This window comes from Delphinapterus leucas, chromosome 11, assembly GCF_059928025.1.
Source record: "Delphinapterus leucas isolate spDelLeu-1000000601 "Yukka" chromosome 11, BTC_Dleu_Yukka2, whole genome shotgun sequence".
In the NCBI taxonomy this organism is placed as follows: Eukaryota; Metazoa; Chordata; class Mammalia; order Artiodactyla; family Monodontidae; genus Delphinapterus; species Delphinapterus leucas.
Window position 1 is genome coordinate 88,011,493 of NC_143139.1, and position 21,540 is coordinate 88,033,032.

General features: G+C 40.1%; 1 protein-coding gene across 9 annotated transcripts; it reads left to right on the top strand.

Annotated features, from left to right (window-relative positions):
* The first annotated feature begins 570 nt into the window (after window positions 1-570).
* Window positions 571-21,245, top strand: FBXO7 (F-box protein 7). 9 transcript variants are annotated; one of them, XM_089921261.1, is made up of 10 exons: window positions 1,836-1,912; window positions 3,205-3,265; window positions 5,563-5,705; window positions 10,716-10,943; window positions 12,281-12,422; window positions 14,606-14,689; window positions 17,089-17,184; window positions 18,990-19,166; window positions 19,499-19,536; window positions 20,545-21,245. In XM_089921261.1, the coding sequence occupies exons 2-10, from the start codon at window positions 3,238-3,240 to the stop codon at window positions 20,932-20,934; spliced, it is 1,326 nt and encodes a 441-aa protein (XP_089777387.1). In that variant the 5' UTR covers window positions 1,836-1,912; window positions 3,205-3,237; the 3' UTR covers window positions 20,935-21,245. The 9 variants fall into 9 exon arrangements, with proteins under 9 accessions (XP_089777382.1, XP_022455731.2, XP_089777387.1 ...); XM_089921255.1 differs by lacking the exon at window positions 1,836-1,912 and adding an exon at window positions 2,011-2,143 and having other exon boundaries at window positions 5,411-5,705; XM_089921257.1 differs by lacking the exon at window positions 1,836-1,912 and adding an exon at window positions 2,012-2,143 and having other exon boundaries at window positions 3,205-3,282.
* Window positions 21,246-21,540: the final 295 nt, after the last annotated feature.

Consider the following 21,540-nt stretch of genomic DNA (forward strand, 5'->3'; position numbering starts at 1 on the left):
AGAGTTTCCTCATCAGGCCAGTTCTTCAGCGTGGTTCTGAGCGTCATTCCTGGAAGCTTAACTTGGAGTCACTTCCCCAGAATCCCCGAGCTATCCGGTTTCCTTTTAATGTGTTCTTCTTCTGCATAGTCAGAGTCAGCCTCTATTGCTCAGAACTAAGAACCCCGATAGATAAAGCCTCCCCTGCTTAAAACTCTTCAGTGGCTTCCCATACATTCTAGAATGTGTCCCAAATCCTTTGCTTAGCTCGAGGCTCTTCTTTATCTGGGACATACCCACTCTGTCCATGTTGAGCCACCCTGGTCCTGTCACCCTTCCTCAATTCCGTATTGCTTTGCCACTCAAGAACCCTCCTGGCACAGCAACCCTTCTCTATGTACCCCAGTCCCCAGGGCTGTTCTCATCTCTATCATAAACAAGATACATTTTATGCTCTGACACAAGAGGTGATTCACTTACCTGTAAGCTCTGCACGGGTAGGCACATGTCTTCTCAGCACCTAGGACAATATCTGGCACAAAGCAGGTGATCAATACATTCTTATTTAATGAATGAAGGTCAGTGTGGAAAAGCACTGCCACCTATCGGGAGAAACTTTATTCAACTCTTATGATTTGGAAAATGGTTATCATACAAGGATGAAACTTGATGATACTTTCTTCCTCACCTAAGTCATCATCCTCATCATTATTGCCAAGCCCTCTGTGGTAGCCAGACTCCCAGATGGCCCCCAATGATCCCTGTCTCTTGGTACTCAGCCCTTTGTGTTGATTCTCCCACACTGAAGGCTTGGATTGTGATCAACAGAATGTGAGTGAAGTGATGGTGTGTGACTACTGAGGTGAGATCATTAAAGACATTGTGGCTTCTGCCTTGGTCTCTCTGGGATCACCGGCTTTGTGGGAAGTGAGGATGTCACTGGGACACCCAAGTGGCCCGATGGGGAGGTCCATGCAGTGAAAAGCCGAGGCCTCCGCCAACAGTCATGTGATTGAGATACTCCAGTCCTGACCTACACCTTGACTGTAATCTCATGAGAGACCACGACACAACCAAACAGCCAAGCCAAGCCCAAACTCCTGCACTGTAGAGAATCTGTCGGACAATAAATGTTTGTTGTCTTAAGCTGTTAAGCTTTGGGGTGATTGTTATGCAGCGACAGATTACTAATATACTCTTCTACACAGATCACTGACTACAAGCTGTTTTAATTTTGCTGTAAGGGCAGAAACTACCAGAGCCTGGGCTCAACCTAAGGTTTCTCAGAGCGTATGGTGCTGGAGCCGGGCACCACGGCGGAAATGGGGTAAGAACCAGGTACACCTGGGCCTTGCGGAGTGGCGAGTAGTTTTGCCTGTAGCATCCCTTTCAGCGTTAACGTTCTCCAGGCACAACTGGAAAGAGGTGACACAGCGACAAACCAGGAGAGCCCCGACACCCGCTCCTTGCGGCAGACTGGGCGCTTGCGCAGTGTGCTCCTAGGGCTCCCAGGGGCCGCTGTCGCGCGCCGAGTCATCGATCGCGAGTTCCCGAGCGGCCTGGCTCCACGCAGGCCACCAGCAGCCTGCTCGCGGGGTGGGCTCCAGGGGCGCCCTCAAGAGAGGGGGTGGGGCACTCATGTTCCAGAGACCGGCCTGGCGGGGCCTTCACGCCGTTACACCTCAGCATCCCCATAGCTCCGGCAGTCGCCGCTCCGGGGCCGCTGCCGCTTGAGGCGGGAGCTGACCGGCCGCGCAGTCGTCACCGTCGCCGCCTCGGGGTCCCGGCCCCTGGGCCCTCCTGCGGCCGCCATGAAGCTGCGGGTCCGGCTTCAGAAGCGGACCTGGCCGCTGGAGATGCCCCAAGCGGAGCCAACGCTGGGGCAGCTGCGCGCGCACCTGAGGCAGGCCCTGCTGCCCACCTGGGGGTACAGGTACGCGAGAGGCGGGGGCGCGCGCGGCGGGTCGGGGAGGAGCGCCGGGTGGCGCGGGCACGCCCCGAGCTGTCACGTGAGGCCGGGCGGCGAGCTGGGCGTCGTGGGGCCAGCGGTCCTGCACTGTGACGCGCAGGCCGGGCGGCTAGCGGGTGCTGGGGCTGCAGCGTGCGGGGTCCCGGCTCCCAGAGGTCATGGCCCGGCGTCTCGGGGGCTCCGATCTCCTCCAGGGTGAGGCTTCGCTTCCGTGTTTGCAGTAAACGAATCTAGGGATAGGCTAGGATGCAAAATTCTCACGTCCTTTGAAATGTAAGGTTGGAAATTATGGGTTTGGCTTGGGTTAAACCTTTCGAGGCTCTCAGGGGTTTAAGTTCACCATCTCCAGCTGTCGGAGTATTTCAGTGAAAAAGTTTGGAAAGTACTAGAAGGAGTTAGAAACCTGCCCTCCATCCGAGGCCACCTGTAACCTGGTACCGCTGCTTTCAGGCTGCAGTCACCTTAAGGCTCCGTTAAGTGTTTACGTGCCAGGCGCAGCTGTGGGCACTTTGACTTCCCAGCTGCAGTTTTACAAAGTGCAGTGTGTCGGTCTGTTTCAAATAATAATATTTTCCTGGGCAAGATGTTGCTTTTTTTTTTTTCTTTTTGGATAAAAACTATGGAAAACGTTGGCCTTATGATGACCCCGGAGAGCTTGCAGTTTGGGGGCAGTGACATTGAGAAGTAATGGATCAAATTCTGTTATTTATGGGGCCGCAGACGAGGCTGCTTTGTTTCCAAAAGGGTATCCTGGGGACAGTAATCTGGGAGTAGCGGGACAAACGTAAGGGTGGTCCTCTTCAAATACTGAGCTACCGAATTGGAATTTGAGTGTGCTGAGAAAAAATTAAAAAGATGTTCTTTGGGGCTTTTTAGATGAATTCTTCAAAAGAAAACCTTTCTGTTAATTAAATGGTTCCTTCGTAAGACTTTTATAAACTTACATTTTATTTTTAGGGAATTCGGTAAAATGAGGCCGTATTATGAACGTCTCATCCTTTCATTTTTCAGGTTAAGACAATGCTGCATTCAAAGTCAGCCTTTTTTCCTCCAAATTAAAAACATAAATACAGAAAATGAGGCATTGACATAACTCCTTTTAGGTATTATATTAATTGACATCCTGTTGTTTTTTTCTTGTTGTTAAACCTAAGTGTTTTGTATGCTGGCATCATTACCCCACCACGAGTTGTCAAAATTAACTTCTCTTTTTATTTTCATATATATGTATATATTTTTTATTATTTTTTAATTAGGTGGGACACTCTGGAAAGGATGTGAAACGCAATATGATGCTTTGTTTACCCAAGAGCCCAAGTTAGTTTCGCTTTCAGGTTTGTTTTTACGGTCGAGGCTGGTTAACTGGAAGGAATGTTAAGCTTCAGCTTGTGAAAGTAAATTCATTCTTCTGAAAGTATGTTCATTTTATAATAAATGGGCAGTTTAAAAATGTGTCCATATGATATTATTACTTTTAAAGTGTCCTTGCTGAGCAAGTGGATCTGGGATTGTCATAAAATAATTCTCAAAGGCCTGGAGTTTCTAGGGTGGCAGTTCCTGATGAAAATATTTTTTTTCACAGTTTCAGAAAACAGGATCAGTAACGACTCTCCTGGAAAACCATATATTACTCTAGAAATAGCTCTTCCCTTTTTCTAAAGGGGAGGCCGACATTTTAGTAAGCAGACATTTCTTTACCTTTTTTACAAATCGATATTTGAACAAACATTGTGCTAGATACCATTAAAAAAAACAACCTTGTGCTGTGACAAATGATCCATAAAAACATAGTTCATTTGAGGTGTTTTTCTTTTTTTCTGCTAAAAATGGGATGTTGTTTTTCTGGGTAGTTGGCAGATTTTCAACATTTATCAACACATTTGAAAACAGAGGCATTGCTACTTATTTTCTAATAAGCAGGAGTAGTTGTTAAAGCTTCAGTAATTTCTCTACCAAAGACACTTTAATTGGTAAGAAAAAATGTATATGTGCAAGAAAAAACATAAATGAATTATGGGGAGCACTTTTGAAAATGTAGCATTTTAAGAACAAATAAACAGAACATGATTTTCAAAGGACTTCATCCTTTGTTAACCTCTCAAAAAGTTAATGAAGTTAACATTGCTGAGTGTACATGTCTTATAAAATGTTCTGCAGTGGTTTGTTAATTATTCCTCACCACTATGTAATGAAATGATGATGGTTCTCTCAAGGTCAGATAATCTGCGATGCAGAAAGGATGGGAGTTCCTTGCTTCAGACTAATTTGAGCTCTTAGCTTGTTTAGCACAGGGTTTTTGGATTTGTGTTGTCTTTCACATAAAAGACATTATAACTGGTGCTCAGTAAGAAGGTTGAACTTATCAGTAGGAGGGATGAATTTATACTCAGTCATCTACATGCACTCATCTGACTTTTTGTGGTTATGAATATTTGTTTAGGACATGGGTCTAGTATTTTGGAACCATAAGCTAACTGTCCTGGAAGGATATTGTTAATTAGCCCTGATTTCAGCCTCATCTTGATCTCTCCATCTAATGTTTATTGGTTGCATCCATTCCACAAATACTTGTATTTGCCAAGTGCTGGAGATAACAGTTTTGAACTAGACAGACAAGGTACCCATCTCATGAAACTTACTTCCTAGTCGTAGGGGTGGGGAAGAGAGCGGATAAGCAAATAAATATGATATTTTCAAATAGCAATGTTGTAATAAAAATAAAACAGATGAATGAAATAGAGTGATGGAGGCAGGTGGAAGGCTTCTCTGAAGAGGTGACATTTGGGTTGAGACCTGGATGATGAGAAAGACTCAAGTCATTTGAAGAACTGGAAGAGCAGATGCAGAGGCCCAAAGGCTGCAGTGAGGTTGATCTGTTTTTAGGAATGAGTCGAATGGAGAACAGCTAGTAAGAGGATGGGTGAGGCAGGAGAAGTGGGTCAGATGTTGGGCTTTGGAGGGCATGTTAAGGATTCTATTCCAAGGTCAAATAGAAGCCATTGGAGAATTCTCAGCAGAGGAATGATGTAATATTATTTATATTTTAAAGAGGCTATATTTCATTGAATCTCAGTTGCTGTCAATCCTGAGATGCACATTCTTATGTCACACTAAGTGAAAAAATGCTGTCCATTAAGCTGTGATGTCATCGATTGTAAGAAGCATCCTGTTTCAAAGATGACAAACTATAAAAAAGTGTGTATCTTAGAATTGATGAAAACATGGATTAATGATAGAGAATTACTGATCCTATCCCCCAGGCTAGAATCTATAACCTAAGCATTTGGTAATAAGAATAAATAATTTTGATACTTTTTCCAAGCTTTGGCTTTCCTCTTATCTTCGTTTTGTTTTCATTAGTTCTGCTGGGGTCATACCATGTACCTTATATATGTTTCAAATGTATTATTGTGGGTAATGGTAATAGGTAGCCTTACTATCCTTATCCGTCTTTCTTGGCAGTTCTGATACCCGGTTTGCAATTACACTGAACAATGAGGATGCCCTCACTGGAGATGAAGAGACCTTGGCTTCATATGGGATTGTTTCTGGGGACTTGATATGTTTGATTCTTGAAGATGCCATTGCAGCACCTAACTTACCTTCATCCACAGATTCAGAGCATTCCTCACTCCAGAATAATGACCAACCCTCTTTGGCCGCCAGCTCCAGGCAGTCCAGCGTGCAGGATGAACAACTGCGTGATTCATTCCAAGGACAGGCAGCCCAATCTGATGTCTGGAATGATGGAAGTATGGTGGGTATTAAAATCGAGACAAGAAATGGAGTAGTTGATAAATCATACTGAATAGCTCAATTGAATTCTGTACCAGTCAGGATAATTATCATCAGTAGACTGCAGATTATAATCTTATAGAAAATTTATTTTTATTTTAAATACTTTATTTTTATTGAAGTATAGTTGGTTTACAATATTATATTAGTTTCAGGTGTACAACGTAGTGATTCAATTTTTTAATAGATTGTACTCCATTTAAAGTTATTACAAAATAATGGCTATACTTCCCTGTGCTCTACAATATATCCTTGTGGCTTATTTATTTTATACACAGTAGTTCATATTCCATATCCCTATCTTGCCCCTTCCCCACTGATGACCACTAGTTTGTTGCCTATACCTGTGAGTCTGTTTCTGTTTTGTCGTATGCATTCATTTGTTTTATTTTTTAGATTCTACCTATAAGTGATAACATAGAGTATTTATTTGTGTTTCTCTCTCTGACTTATTTCACTAAGCATCCTGCCTTCTAGGTCCATCTATGTTATTGCAAATGGCAGAATTTAATTCTTTTTTTTATGGCCGAGTAATATTCCTGTGTGTGTGTATTTTAAGTTTTTAAAATTAAAAAAATTGTCACCTCAGACTCTAGATGCTGATGTAAATTTGAAAATATGTGCACTGATGTTTTCTTCCCAAACCAGCTCCTCCTCTGTCAGTGGCAGTACTGTTTTCCTGAGCTTAAAACTGTGGAATGATTTTTGACTCCTTATATCCAGCCCCTTAACAAGCCCTGCCTGTTTTTCCTTTCCATTCCAGGCTTCCAGTGTGTGTTCTTCAGTTTGCTTTCTGGGTTCATCTTGTTCTTGCACATTTTTTTTTTAAATAAATTTATTTTATTGATTTATTTTTGGCTGCATTGGGTCTCCGTTGCTGCGTGCGGGCTTTCTCTAGTTGCCGCGAGCGGGGGCTACTCTTTGTTGCGGTGCACGTGCTTCTCACTGCGGTGGCTTCTCTTGTTGCGGAGCACGGGCTCTAGGCGCGTGGGCTTCAGTAGTTGTGGCTCGCGGGCTCTAGAGCGCAGGCTCAGTAGTTGCGGCGCACGGGCTTAGTTGCTCCGCAGCATGTGGGATCTTCCCGGACCAGGGCTCGAACGCGTGTCCCCTGCATTGGCAGGAGGTTTCTTAACCACTGCGCCACCAGGGAAGCCCCCTCCTGCACATTTTTGATTATGTTGTTCCCCTGCTCTTAGGTAACTCTGTGTCATAGGTATACCTGGGCTCATAATTTTTGAACTGAAAAAGTCCAAATATCTCTAGTTCAACCCTCTCATGTCGCAGACGAGGAAAATGTTGTCTGTCCTCCTGTACCTAGTTTTTAAGGCTTTCTGAGCAGTTGCACAACAACCTTTGGGGGCTAGTTTCTGTTCCTCCCTCCTGTCAACTGCCATCTGCAGTCAGACTGGACCCCTCCTCCTCCTCCTCATGGTCCCTCTCGCAGCAAGCACCTGCGCACGTGCGCACCTGCACATGCTCACACCTGCATGCGCGCGCACACACACACGCGCGCACACACGCACACACACGCACGGCCTAGCGACTGCTTCGCTCTCTGCTGTTGCTGCTCGCCCGGCATGGAACCCCCTCCCTGTCCTCTCTCTGCTGTCCGCATCTCTACCCACCTTCCAAGGCCCTGCCAACGGCAGCCCAGTAGTTTTCTTCAATTCCTTTGTATTGATCATCTTTATTGCCTTGTAAACACCTCATTATTTACTATTCTGCCTTTTGATTTCTTGTATGGCACAAATGATCACTTTATTACTTAATATTTTAATACCAGTACACATGCCATCTTGTTAATTGTTTTGTGTGTGTACATTCATCATGTCAACTTAATTTTTTTTTTGCAGGCTTTAAATATTTATAAGTATTCATTGTGCCTATATGTCATCAAGTATAGACAGATATTAAAAAATACTTTTTAGCTGATTGGTAAATTATAAAAATCATCTATGTCTAGATTTTTAGTAATAGTATCCAGAGAGGTTAAGTAAGTTAAAAAAGCTTTTATAAAGCTCAAAGTATTTTTATGAATTTTCTTTTCAGAAATTATTATGTATCTCTGAGATTCTGTCTCATAGAAGTAATCTAGAGAATGAGTAAGAATATTCAGTCAGATATTTAAATTACATTTCTGAATCTTTTTTGATGATAGACTCATTCAGAGATTCTGGTAGAAGGATCCATTCCCTTTACTTTTCATAGTGTATATGATGGTTACTTTACTAGTTTCCTTTTGGAAAATTTTGAGACATTAGTATTGCCTCATGTTAGTAATTTCAATTCTAAAAGCGTGCTGTTTTTTATTCTACGACTTGTATAGGGTGACTGTAAAATCTTAGTGGGGACATAGATGATTTTTATAATTTACCAATCAGCTAAAAAGTATCAGACCCTAATATTAGGGTCCTGTTCCATACTTGTTCCACTCATTTGTGAATGACATATGACAAATGATCTGTTTAGAGAAGTGGTGCTAAACATTTTTTTCTCATCTCCACATGCATGAAGAATATGATAAGTACTTATATCATATCAGGATGGCTCAGAGAACGTCAGTGGTTCTCGTGGAGTGAGAGTAGAGTTTGATAAGCTCACCAGGGGATTCTGATATCTTCCTCCCATGTCATTATCAGTCTGGGGTAACCTTTTAAAATATTTTTCCCACATATATTCTCTCCCATACGACTGTCAGTAAGTAGTAAATGGCCAAAAGTTAGGTATAAGAAGCAAAGAGCATATATACAGGCATACCTCATTTTATTGCACTTAGTTTTAATGTACTTTGCAGATACTGTATTTTTTACAAACTGAAGGTTTGTGGCAACCCAGCGTTGAGCAAGTCTATTGGTGCCATTTTTCCAATAGCATTTGCTCACTTCTGTCTCTGTGTCACATTTTGGTAATTCTCATAATAGTTCAAAATTTTTTGTTATTATATTTGTTATGATCTGTGATCAGTGATCTTTGATGTTACTATTGCAAAAAGGTTACGACTCACTGAGGGCTCACGTGATGGTTAGCATTTTTTAGCAAAAAAGTATTTTTAAATTAAGGTATGTACATTGTTTAGACATAATGCTATTGCATACTTAAGAACTACGGTATAGTGTAAACATAACTTTTGTATGCATTGAGAAACCAAAAAAGTTGTGTGACCTGCTTTATTGTGATACATTCACTTTATTGCAGTGGTCTGGAACCCAACCTGCAATATCTCCAGGTACGCCTGTAATTCATAATTTAGTTAGGTGTTAAGTGGTTTTAATAAGTAGTTTCTCCTTTCTCAAAAATATGATGGAGCGTCGTTTTTAGGTAATATGGATTGTCATCAACCTCTAGGTTTTAACAAATGAATTTGTATCTTTTCCATAAGCCATCAGGGCTCAGGTCCTCAGGGATTTTGAAAGAAACAACCTCTTGTTCCCTTACATTCTTCCACCGTTTCACTCATATTATGTAATTTTAATTTCCTCTGTTCCTTTCCTAATGGAAATACGAACTTAAAAGAAACATGTGCTTTGCATTAAGAGTTGAGCACATATCTAGGAAATAGTCTTTCTCAGCAAAATTAATATAGGTAACTCAGTCTTACTGAAGCAGTGTATTGTGTCTAAAGGCCCTGAACTGTGAGTCTGGAGATCTTTGTTTATTTCAAATTTTTATTAGCTGGTAACCTTGATTATGTTATTTAATCTGAATCAAAATTACAGTACGTATAAAAAGGGGATGTCATCTGTCTTACCTATTTTACAGAATTTTTGTGTGGTGTAAATTAGAAAACAAATCAAAAACATGAAATTGTAAGAATTGTAAGATATTATCCTTCAGCATTTGTTCAACAAGCATTTACTGAGTACCTACTGTGTGCCAGGTATTGTACGGGTGTTACAAAAATGGGTGACATGTAGTCTCTTCCTTTCTAAGCTTGTGGTCATGGTAGGATATAGACATGTAATCAGAAAGTTGCAATACAGTGTGATAAAGTGCAATAATCAAGGCCTTTGCAAGGCAGAGAGGTAGTCTGTAACCTGAAGAGGTGGGGAATACCAGAATGGGGAGGAAGGGACTGTGGAATATGAACTTGATACAGAGTCAGGGATCAGGTGATGAAGGGCCCTGAATGCTAAGGAGTTTAGGAGTTTGGACTTTATTTTGTAAGCCTGCATTTCTCAGCATGGCCTCTATGAAAAACCTGTGAGATTATAAGTAAGTGTTATGGGGATGCTGAGTGTTAAGGAAGGAGGATAGTGTTTCTTGGTTAAATGTTATGCACACTTTCTGTTATTATTGGACTTCTCAGAGCTTTATAATGCCAAAGTGTATTTTGTGAATATGGAGGGTGAGGTTAGGTGGCTATGTCATGTAGCATTTCCATACTTATTTGATTGTAGACCTCTTTTTTCCTAAGAACACTTAGGGTCACATTCCAAGGCACAATTTAGGGCAGTGCTGCTGTCTGCATAGGGGAAGTACTGGCAAGTTTAAGCTGGGACATGGGACATAATTGGATTCTCAATTGTCAAAGAACTCTGGCAGCAGTGGGTGGAATGTATTGGAAGACAAGAAAGAGGAGTGAAGGCATACTTGGGGAGGCTGTTGCTGGAGGTTAGGAGATAAATGAGTCTGAAGTACCACTGGAGTAGGAAGGGGCAGATTTTGGAGATATTTAGGAGATAGAGTCAGTGGACCTTTGACAGCTAATCATATTGGGGGTGGCGCTTAATAAGGTCGAGGGGGAAGTCTAGGATGATTTCCAGGTGTTTGGCATATCAGCCAGAATTAATGGAGATAAGGAATTCGGGATGGAGGAGCAGATTGCAGGGTCATTTGTTGAGGAGGGCTTGCTGAAAATGTGTACCATTCCTGAACCTCTGAGCGCTAATCTCAGTTCACTTTGAATACAAAATTTACTGTGAAAAGATGAAAGTCTATTTAAAGAATTCGTTGTTTTTGTTATCCTTTTCAGTCAGGGCCTAGTCACAATTTTGAAGCTGAGTCAATTCCAGATGTCGTGGATGCGGAAGAGGGCACAGGTTTCTTTCCCTCAGAACCAATGCTCTGCAGCGAATCGGTGGAAGGGCAAGTGCCACATTCATTAGAGACCCTGTATCAGTCAGCTGACTGTTCTAACCCCAGTGATGCCCTGATAGTATCCATACATCTTCTCATGTTGGAGTCGGGTTACATACCTCAGGTAAGACTACAGAGAGCAAAAGTTTCCCATTAGAAAAGGGGTGGTGTTCTAGATTTCTTTATTAAGTGTGTTTGGGTATTAATGTAAAGTGTCGAACACAGCGATGAGCATACAGTAGGCAGTCAGTAAATGTTCCCTTCCCTCTTTTCCTTCTTTTTTTCTCCTTTATTTCCTTGTCAGCTTTTAGTTAGTATTATAGAATTGATGGCAACTTTGGTTTAAAAAAACCCAAAAGTTTATATGTGATCATATGTAGATAAAATGTTGTCAGTGCGTGTGGATTGGGCATGACTAGATAGATGGCTCACCAGGTTATTTTTTATGTTAGTGGTTCTGTGAATTGCCACTAACTTAGTAAGATTCAGTTAGGAAGAGGGATGTTGTTCTTATGCTGTAGTTGCTTACCTTCATTCATTCATTCCTTATCCATTTGATAAATGTCTGCCAGTGTCAGGTGCAGTGCCTTGTCTCTGCTTTCAGCTTGCTTACAGTCCAAGAGTAGGAGGGAGAGACAAGTATACAGACCGTTATACTGTATTGGCTAAATTGTAGGAGAAACACATACATATATAGGATGCCAGAGATTCACAGAGGAGAACATTTAGAAGTTTTTCAAATTTTAATGTGCTTAAGAATACCTAGGGATCTTATTAAATGCAGATTCTGATTTAATAGATCTAGGGTGGAGCCTGAGATATTATGTGAGCATACTCTACACGATAGCAATGCCGCTGGTCTGTGGGCCATGTTATGAGTAACAAGTATATAGACTAATTCAGTGATCATTGAACACGTGCACCATGTCATGCCAGGAATTAGAATATAAAGATACTGGGACAGTCCTTATCCTCAAGGAGTCTGTAAGTGGGGGAGAGAAACAAAAAGGAAATTATAACATATTATAATACAATTAATAACATAATAGAAGTATATAACAATAGAAATAGGAACAGAATGTTAGAGGGTGAGAGAGTGGGAATGACAAAGGATTTGTTTTGAAAAAGGCTTCACAAAGGAAGTGGTATTTGAACTGGGATCTTGCATAATGATACGGCTTTGCTAGGCAGAGAAGTGAGACTTTGAAGTGAGAAATCAGTCTCTATCTCTGATGTTATTTTATCTATTTGAACAAAAGTTTTGATGGCAGATAATATATTGTAACTTTTTTCTATCAAAGTTTTAAATATTAATAGAAGTATTAATGATTTGATAAATTTTATTAAAGGGACTGTATGGAATGCTTATTTGTAGACAAGTTAGGGGCCTCTTGGGTTTTTAATCTTTTTGAGAGTAATACGGTTCTTCATTATTTGTTTCCCTTTCATTTCACTCCCCAGGGGACTGAAGCCAAAGCTGTGTCCATGCCGGAGAACTGGAGGTCGGGGGGCGTGTATAAGCTGCAGTACACACATCCTCTCTGCGAGGGTGGCTCTGCTGCTCTCACCTGTGTGCCTTTGGGAAACCTCATCGTCATAAATGGTAATTGGATGGCATAGTCATGCTTGTTAGTTTGTGAATCTTTACATGTTTCTCTCCAGAAATTTCATAGCCACTTCAGTGATGGGCTATCATGATGCAGTTAGGAGTCTTTCTCAACTTTGTTTAATCCCAAGCCCACTGATAACATGGGTCTGAAAGGTTACAGAATACAGGGCTGATGTTTATGCTAGCAGCCTTCACTCTAGAGGCAGCTATACTCTTTTGCTGTCTTAACTGTGTAATTGTTTTGCTCCAGGGGGAGTTGTGATACTAGGAGTAAAATGAGTCTATTACATATGAACTCTTTAAAGAATACTTTTTCTTTATGCCTGTGGATGGCTTTTTAATTTTTGTTTTACTAGCCAAGGTCTTGAACTGAGAGATGGTGAAAGGTGAGGTTGAGCTGGGATCATTTTTTATCTAGTTTGGCATCTCTGAATGCATAGAAGTACCGCTAAGGGTTCTGAGGCCTCAGTATGTGTGTGTTTTATCCCCCTACTACCCACCCTCAAGTAAGTCACTCTGAATAGAGTTTCTTTTTCTAGTTCTCCTCTTTCATACTAAGAAATTTCACTGGCTAGCAATACATTCTATTTTTGTATTTCATTTTAGCTCAGATGCCATCCAGAGATCTATACCAGCTACCAGGGGTCTATGGAGTAGTCTCGTAATCACACATCCTGGAGATCCATTTGAGTGACTAGACTCTTTTGTTTTTGCTCTGGTTTGACTTTTGAGCTTCACCCTTTTAGCTAAGTAAGAGAGAGTGATCAGATTGGAATGCCTGCATTTTTAATTTTTCATTACAGCTCATCTTTTATACAGCAGAGGCAGTTGCCTTGACGTGTCTTAGCTCTGGTTTTCAGCATGTTCTGCAGCTGCTAGTTTCTGCTGAGATGGGAGCAGGGAGGTGGCTTGGTAGAGCCACTGTCGCTACTTGAACCTTGAGCAGCAACACGTCTGCCTGTTTCATTTAGTGAGGTTCCTTGTAAGGTTTTGTTGGGAAAAGCTTTTTCTGCTAAAGTCTATTTGAAAGCCACTGACCTACACTGTGATCTTTGAACTAAAAGGTAGTTTTAGGTTCCCTTTATGTAATTTCTTCTATTTCTTTTTAATCACTAGATTCTTTGAAGTGTTATTTAAAAGTCTCACGTTTTCAGCTTTAGTGGTGTTTCACATTTGTAGGACGTGACTGATGGCACTAGGACCTAGCAGTGTCTCTTCAACAGTTCATCACAGTTAGCAAATGTAACTTTTGGCTGGGCATTCTTATACAAAGAGGGCCAACAGTATCTGATCATACTGCTACATCACATCATCACTTGCAAGGTTGCAGCTGTCAAATAGTAAATGTGAGGTTGTCATTTTTGCCTCAATTTCTTATAAATCACTTTAACGACACATGTATATTAATCTTTATTTACTAGTCTTAAGATACTTAACATAGAGAATAGCTACTAAATGTCTTAGTTTCTGATGCTTTGTTCCTTTAATAATTCTTGGCAAATCATCTACTTGTGGATGTAAGTGGCAGACAGCCATTCCAGAACCATTCCAGGCCTGGTTCTTTGAAAAGGAGCAGTATGTCCTTAAATCTTTGCTTCACCCGAGCCATCCTGCTCAGTGCACATGTGCACGAGCACATCACTGGCTCTTTCATGGAACGAGATGAAGTGTGCCTTTGCATGTAGGATTAAAAATGAACCCTCTGGTGATGTCAAGAATATTGATCCTCTGAGTTTAGAGAGAGATGATACTGTGAAAACTAGCAGGATTCTTTTAATAAATAAGAGAAGACTCACTGCCAAGGGTTAAATAAAAAATAAAGAGTTTTTAGTGACCTCATTAGAAATAATGATTGTATTGTGTTTAACTGTCTCCTATTAACCTTGTTGCATATCTTTCAATTATTAATAAGCTGCTGTTGGTAAGACTTAGTGGGTTTCACATAAAGGTGCTTACTGTAGTTTTAAAAAGTGTTTTAGAGTGATTTTACTTAATGTGATGCAGGTTTGCACTTTGGACTTTGCTGTGAGGGAAGGAAATAAGCGTAGGGCAGTTTGTCTGTATAACGTGTGTTTCCTATATATGGGGGCAAAGGGAACGCAAGTCCACACTAAAAAGTGGAGGCAGTTGATGAAATGGCAGAACTTTTTCATCATCTTTCTGTTGCTTATTTACAGCTACACTAAAAATCAACAATGAGATTAGAAGTGTGAAAAGACTGCAGCTGCTGCCAGAATCTTTTATTTGCAAAGAGGAATCAGGTAATATAACCATGATTGAACTTCTGGGGTGAAGCTTTGAGAGGTTCACTTTAAAAAAACAGAAAGGTAATGTTCAAAAGACTTAACAGTTTCTGGATGAGATTAAAGCAAATTTAAGACAATGTTGCAGAGTTTCGGTTTCTTTCCTGTTTCTCTTAGGGTCTTGGATACTGAATTATATTTATACATCACACACCATTGATGCTTCATAATTTCTTTCCTTTTTTTTTAAAAATAAATTTATTTATTTTATTTTTGGCTGCATTGGGTCTTTGTTGCTGCACAGGGGCTTTCTCTAGTTGTGGTGAGCGGGGGCTACTCTTCATTGTGGTGCACAGGCTTCTCATTGCAGTGGCTTCTCTTGTTGCAGAGCACAGGCCTAGGCGCGCAGGCTTCAGTAGTTGTGGCACGCAGGCTCAGTAGTAGTGGCACATGGGCTTAGTTGTTCTGTGACATGTAGGATCTTCCCAGACCAGGGCTCGAACCCGGGTCCCCTACATTGGCAGGCGGATTCTTAACCATTGCGCCACCAGGGAAGTCCTGATGCTTCATAATTTCTAAATTACTCTTTGTGGATTTTTCTAGCATTGTATTTAACCAGTATGGAGAGGATCTCTGTTTTGTGGAAACCATACAATGCAACTTCATTATCGAAGATTATTGAAGGAAAAACTGCACTCAAAATGTTTGCTTAGGGGCTTCCCTGGTGGCGCAGTGGTTGAGAGTCTGCCTGCCGATGCAGGAGACACAGGTTCGTGCCCCGGTCTGGGAAGATCCCACATGCTGCGGAGCGGCTGGGCCCGTGAGCCATGGCCGCTGAGCCTGCGTGTCCGGAGCCTGTGCTCTGCAACGGGAGAGGCCACAGCAGTGAGAGGCCCGCGTACTGCAAAAAAAAAAAAAAAAAAAAAAGTTTGCTTAAACTTATATAAATTTGGTTGCTATTTGATACAGATTGGAAATTTACCAAAAGTTTGCATTCTAGGCATGGTTTTGCTTATGTTCTATAAAAATTAATAGATGCAAAGAAGACGAGTTTTCTTTTTCAGTTAAACCCAAAGTGTGAGAGGCAGGTAAGTAGTTGAAGGAGAAGAGATGAGGTGGAAGGGGAATTAACATCTTTTAGTACTTGTCTTTTGCTGGACATGGGCCTTTACAGATGTATTTTTCATTTTATCCTCATAGTAAATTTAGGCGGGTTTTAAAATCCACATGGGGAATGGTGTGGAATAGCAGGGAGATGGGACTTACAGCAGTGTCTTTTAAGGGAAGCTACCTAGATCTAGATCTTTGCTTTGAAGGTCTTGAGACTTATTCTTGTTAGTTCCCAGGGGAGATCAGGCCCTGAGAGACTAATGTATATAAACTAAAGCTGATAAGAAAAGGAGACATCAGATACGTATTTATAATGGTCTCTGAACATTTAATGTCATACTAGGCCAGTGTTTCTCAACCATTTTTTCATTATCAATCCCCTAAGGAGAGTTTGTACACATATTTCCCCCCAAATCATTCTCCCTCATGAAATTTTAATTTCATAGATATACTGTACACTTATTTGTATACTGTGGCCCTTTGGAGGGTCACAGACCAATGTAATAGCTGGGATTTTTGCCTGGTTGGGGGCAATATTGTTTTTGTTGAGAACGCATGAACTAGACTGATAAATCTGTAAAGATGGTCTTACCGTTAAGACCAGAAAAACTTGAAATTCCTTGGCTATAACACTTTATATTCATCTCTGTACTATGGAGGACCTTGCTGTGGGGAGTAGAAATACTCTACATTCTACAGCAGTAGAGGTTGTTATGCCCATTTTCTAGATCAGGAAACAGGTCTAGAGGAGGTTAAATTACTTCAAGGTCACAGAGCTAATAAATGGTAGAATTTAGGATTGGAATAGATTTGACTCCTGAGACCTGTTTTTTAAGAACCATTTTTACAGGAATATAGCTCAGATGATCTGATTTCTGTTAAATAAGGAAAAAGGAAATGAAAAAGGAGGAGGAAAGTTAATACTGTTAGATTACAAGTTTTCAGATTATATTGAATATTTTCAATATGTAATTTTTATGTTGGGTAGGAATATGCTGCTCCATTTGACAAGTCATTTTAATCAATTTTTACTATGGCTTATAGTACCTAGGTACTGTTATTCTTTTATTTGTAAGTTCCTAATTACTTTTATAGTAAGGAAAAATGTGTTTAAAGATGATTCAGCTTTCAGAGTTACACATTGTATTACTTCCTCTTCGACCAGAGACTTTGGTTCATTTCTGTTTATGTAGGAATTGTGAAAACTAACTTACCACTTTGATTTGGTTTGGCGGAAGTAGAGAACACCATTTCAAGTTTTTCCATTTGATTGTGTGTTTTGATTTTTCATTTAAAAAATATTCTAGGGGAAAATGTAGCCAAGATATACAAAGATCTTCAGAAGCTCTCTCGCCTCTTCAAGGACCAGCTGGTGTATCCTCTTCTGGCTTTTACCCGACAAGGTGAGAAATGATAAATCATCACAGGTTGAATGGCTGGAAAGAATAGTAAGTTCACATATGTTTAAGGGTGACATAAACCTTCCCTCTTTTCTTCCCTCTTTTCTCGTCCTAGTGGAAATTCTGCTCTTTTAAGACTAAGCTCAAATGTTAATTCCTTAATTGCTCTTCACATCCTCTTTGTATCTCCATTGCATTTTATATGTATCTTTATTATAGCCCTTTATCCAGTGTATCATAATAATTTTTGACATGATTTCTCTCCACCTAAGGTTATGAATACCTTGAAAGCAGGGAATATGTCTTTTTCACTTTTGTATTCTCATGGCCTAGCACACGGTCAGGCCTATAGTAAGTGTTCAATAAATACATATATAAATAACGTATAGCCTGTAAATTTGGTCTTTTTTTTTTTTAACTATTTATTGGAACTCTGTGCTAGGTACTTTGGATATTTCACATGCATTCTTATTTAATGCTAACAACTTTGAAGTAGATTTTACTCTCATTTTATAGATGGTGAAGCTAATTCAGTGAGGTTTATAATTCACTGAAAATCCTTGTGTTAATCAGCTTTCTCTTTGTGTTGTAGTAAAAAGTATTTTAAAATCTTAAGTGAACATTTATGTCTCACTTGCATACGTGCTGTGTGGGGCTTGGCTTTGGCCGAGGAGTGGTGAGTAGTCCTCATCCAGGGCTTGCTCTTCTTGTGGCACAGGGAAGAGAGGACCAGTGGCGTAACCATGTGTTGGTTTTTAAAGCTTTTGTTCACAAATGATATGCCACTTGCACTCACATTTCACTGGACAAAACAAGTGAAAATGGCCAAACCTGGACTGTGGGATGGGGAAGTATAACTATAGGGTAGAAAATGATAGGGTAGAATCATAATCTACCACATTCTTTTGGCTGGTAAATAATTTCAGGTTTATACAGATAGATATGTGGCTTTTATCTGCTATTTGTATGTAGAAAAATGATATTTTAGGTCTCAAGTTGCATGGTGCCAAGGCGATTATAATCATAGTTTTCTTCTTTGGCTGGTGGTGAGGGAAAAGAATAATGTGAATTTTAAAACCCCTTACTGGACTTTGATTATCTTTGCTAGTTGAGAATGGTATCCCATATATTTAAAGGAGCTAATAATGAAAAAATAATTTTCATTTGACTTCAGAATATATTATTCTTTTCCTTTCTTGGTTTTGCTTTTGAATTTGTCTACCTCCCTTCTTTTTCAGCTAGATATCGAATAATAGTAATCTAACACTCGAGTGCTAATTATGTGCCAAACATTGTTGTGAGCACTCTGTATGTATTTACACATTTAATTCTCAACTCAGTGAGGTAGGTAGTATTACTAACCCATTTTACAGATGAGAAAATTGAGTTAGAGTTTAAATAACTTGTCCAAAGGCACACAGCTAATAAGTAGCAGCATTGGAAACCAATTGCACAAGCCAATTAATTATCCATTTTCTATAGTTGAATAGAGAATTTCTTGCTGTACTGAATATCGCTTGAAACAAAGGAGGCCATTGGCTAGTATTTAGAAATTGTCATATTTATTTGATCTGTATTAAAAAGTAATTTGTTTCTCTACTAAAACATAAAGAGAATAAGGGGCTTGGAGTTAGTAGTAGTTATAGAGTTAACCTGGGGACAAAAGTTTGTTACAGATAACTTAAGCTTGGATAATTGAGGATACCATCTAATTTATCATCTCTTTAGAAAGTTGGCAACTTCGGCTGAATATATGGGGAAACTGGATGTTCTTTACTCAGTGATACCTATCGTCTTTTTCCTTTTAGCACTGAACCTACCAGATGTGTTTGGGTTGGTAGTCCTCCCATTGGAGCTGAAACTGCGGATCTTCCGACTTTTGGATGTTCGTTCTGTCCTGTCTTTGTCTGCAGTTTGTCGTGACCTCTGTATTGCTTCGAATGACCAACTTCTGTGGAGGTGTTTATATCTGCGGGATTTTCGAGGTGATTTCCATGATAACATGTTAACAAGAAAAGGGTTCTTTGTTACTGAGGTCTTAATTACTCAGCTTGCCAGAAGTTTTAAGTTGTGGGCTTTTTTTTTTTTTAAGAGTAAGAAATAATCATAACATAGCCTTATTGTAAAGAGAGTCTAAGCTTCATATACCTTTGCCTATGTCCTGAAAACTCTCCCCCTTCATTTCTGTGTTCTCTGCAATACAAACAGTCCATTAGATCAAGCAGACTATTTCAGGATAGAAAACTGAAGTAAGACAGGTTTAATGTTGGATGAATGAAACGTTTTTAAATCTCTGTTTTTTGTTTTTTCTTTGTAGATGGTACTGTCAGAGGTCGAGACACAGATTGGAAAGAAGTAGGTATTTTTAAATACCAAGGCTAATATTCATAGCACAGAAATAACTCGTGAATTAATACATTAAGGGCATATTTTCCACTTTTTTATGATATAATGCAATGTTTAAATTAAATTTATTGCTAATTTTAGTAAATGAAAATGTTTTCAACTTCTACCTTAGACTCAGTCCTTAGTGTCTTGTAATTACACAGGAAAAAGAATCTTTAACACAATGACTGTTTTCACCTTAATATATTCTTCCTTCTTCTGTTGTTAAAAAAATTGAGTTGTTTTTGTGCTGGAGTAATCTTGAGCTGTTCAGCTAGCTAGAATAGTAAATTATGAAGAGAATAAGTTATATTGTTTTATTTGCAGATACCAATGTAAAAAGACATCGATAGGACACAGAAACTTGGGATGAAGGACTAGAGAATAAAATTCAATGGAAGTCCTCAAATATGTACAAAATACATAGTACTGTTCTTTAGGAATATGTTCCATCCTCTAAAATAGCATCTTTTTTGTTATTTAAATTGAGGTCCATTAGGGACATAAGTTAGGTGAGAAATTGAACATAAGTGCTGGCCCCCCACCCCCTTCCCTGCCAGTACCTTAACTTTTTATATTGTGTGGCATGACATTTTCAACAAATATTTAAATTTTCCACTTTCAAAAAAGGCTGACTTAAAATTGCATATCAGCTTGAGAGCTCTAGATTGCAGTCTTGAGAATACATGTCACTCAGTTATCCCTCCTTTGGATGTATTGTTACTCTAAATTGGCACAATTGCTCAGTTGCAGTGTGGTTAAAGAATAGAGTTCATTTGGCATTGTGTTCATATCTACTACCTTACTCATGCAGATAGAAACTGGTAAAAGTTCTCTTCTGTGCACTGTTTTGGTTTTTTTTTGCCTGCCTTGGTAGTATGGGAAAAGGAAAGATATATAGATCTATACAATGAAAGCAAACGAACTTTGGGGAAATATCCAACTCACTTACCATATCTTGTCCTTGTTTTTCTATAGCTGTACAAGAAGAGGCACAAACAAAGAAAAGAAGCTCAGAGAGGGCGGCATGTGATGTTCCTGCCGTCGTCACCCCACCCCATTCCATTCTACCCCAACCCCTTGCACCCCAGGCCTTTTCCTCCCAGTTCTCTCCTTCCTCCAGGAATTATTGGTGGTGAATATGATGAAAGACTAACCCTTCCTTATGTTGGGGATCCAATCAATTCACTCATCCCTGGGCCTGGGGAGACACCCGGACAGTTCCCTCCACTCAGACCACGTTTTGACCCAATCGGCCCTCTTCCAGGACCTAACCCCATCTTGCCAGGGCGAGGTGGCCCCAATGACAGATTTCCCTTAAGACCTAGCAGGGGTTGGCCAACTGACAGCCGGCTACCATTCATGTGACTGATTTATAATCTCATGCTGGAGCTTGTTCTGGTTTTGTTTTTTTTTTTAAACTACAGATGTCATCTTGTTGGGGTGCTATCTCTAGTGTTTTCTGATTGTGGTGGTGAGAAATGCACTCACAGAAGCCTTTTGGTAGATATATTTAAAGCTCCAGGGGTGGTATAGCCCAAAGGTTACTGCATGACAGGGTTGGCCTTGGGAATAGTTGGTTCCTGACATCCCCTCTCTGAGTTACCCTCTAGAATGAAGGTTAGACATTGATAATGTTCTACACCAGAATAATAATAATAAAAAAAAAGTGTGAATCACACGGCAGTCTTGACTTTTATTACCGAAGGATATGTAATAAATATTCAGAACAGCTTTACAGCATGACTTGGACATTTCAGAATGATCAAAGGACTTATTCAGTGTCATCAGATTGTTGCAGGAGATTATTATTATTTTTGTAGTGGCACTCTTTTCTTCACCTGAAATCGTTCACAGAAGCCTGGTTTGTGGAATGAATACAAGCAGAGCTAGTTTGGTTGAACTGGACATGGAGTGAGTGCTTTGGACACCTAGCTCAGTCCACCTCCTCCCTCTCTCAGCAGCTGTTCCTCA

What these genes read in the sequence shown, in the direction of transcription:
- FBXO7 (XM_022600023.3), top strand. Translation starts at nt 1,791, where the DNA reads ATGAAGCTGCGGGTCCGGCTTCAGAAGCGGACCTGGCCGCTGGAGATG. An exon ending in CTGCCCACCTGGGGGTACAG is followed by an intron (nt 1,913 to 5,410) that starts GTACGCGAGAGG and finishes CTTTCTTGGCAG; the next exon opens with TTCTGATACCCGGTTTGCAA. An exon ending in AAACCTCATCGTCATAAATG is followed by an intron (nt 12,423 to 14,605) that starts GTAATTGGATGG and finishes GCTTATTTACAG; the next exon opens with CTACACTAAAAATCAACAAT.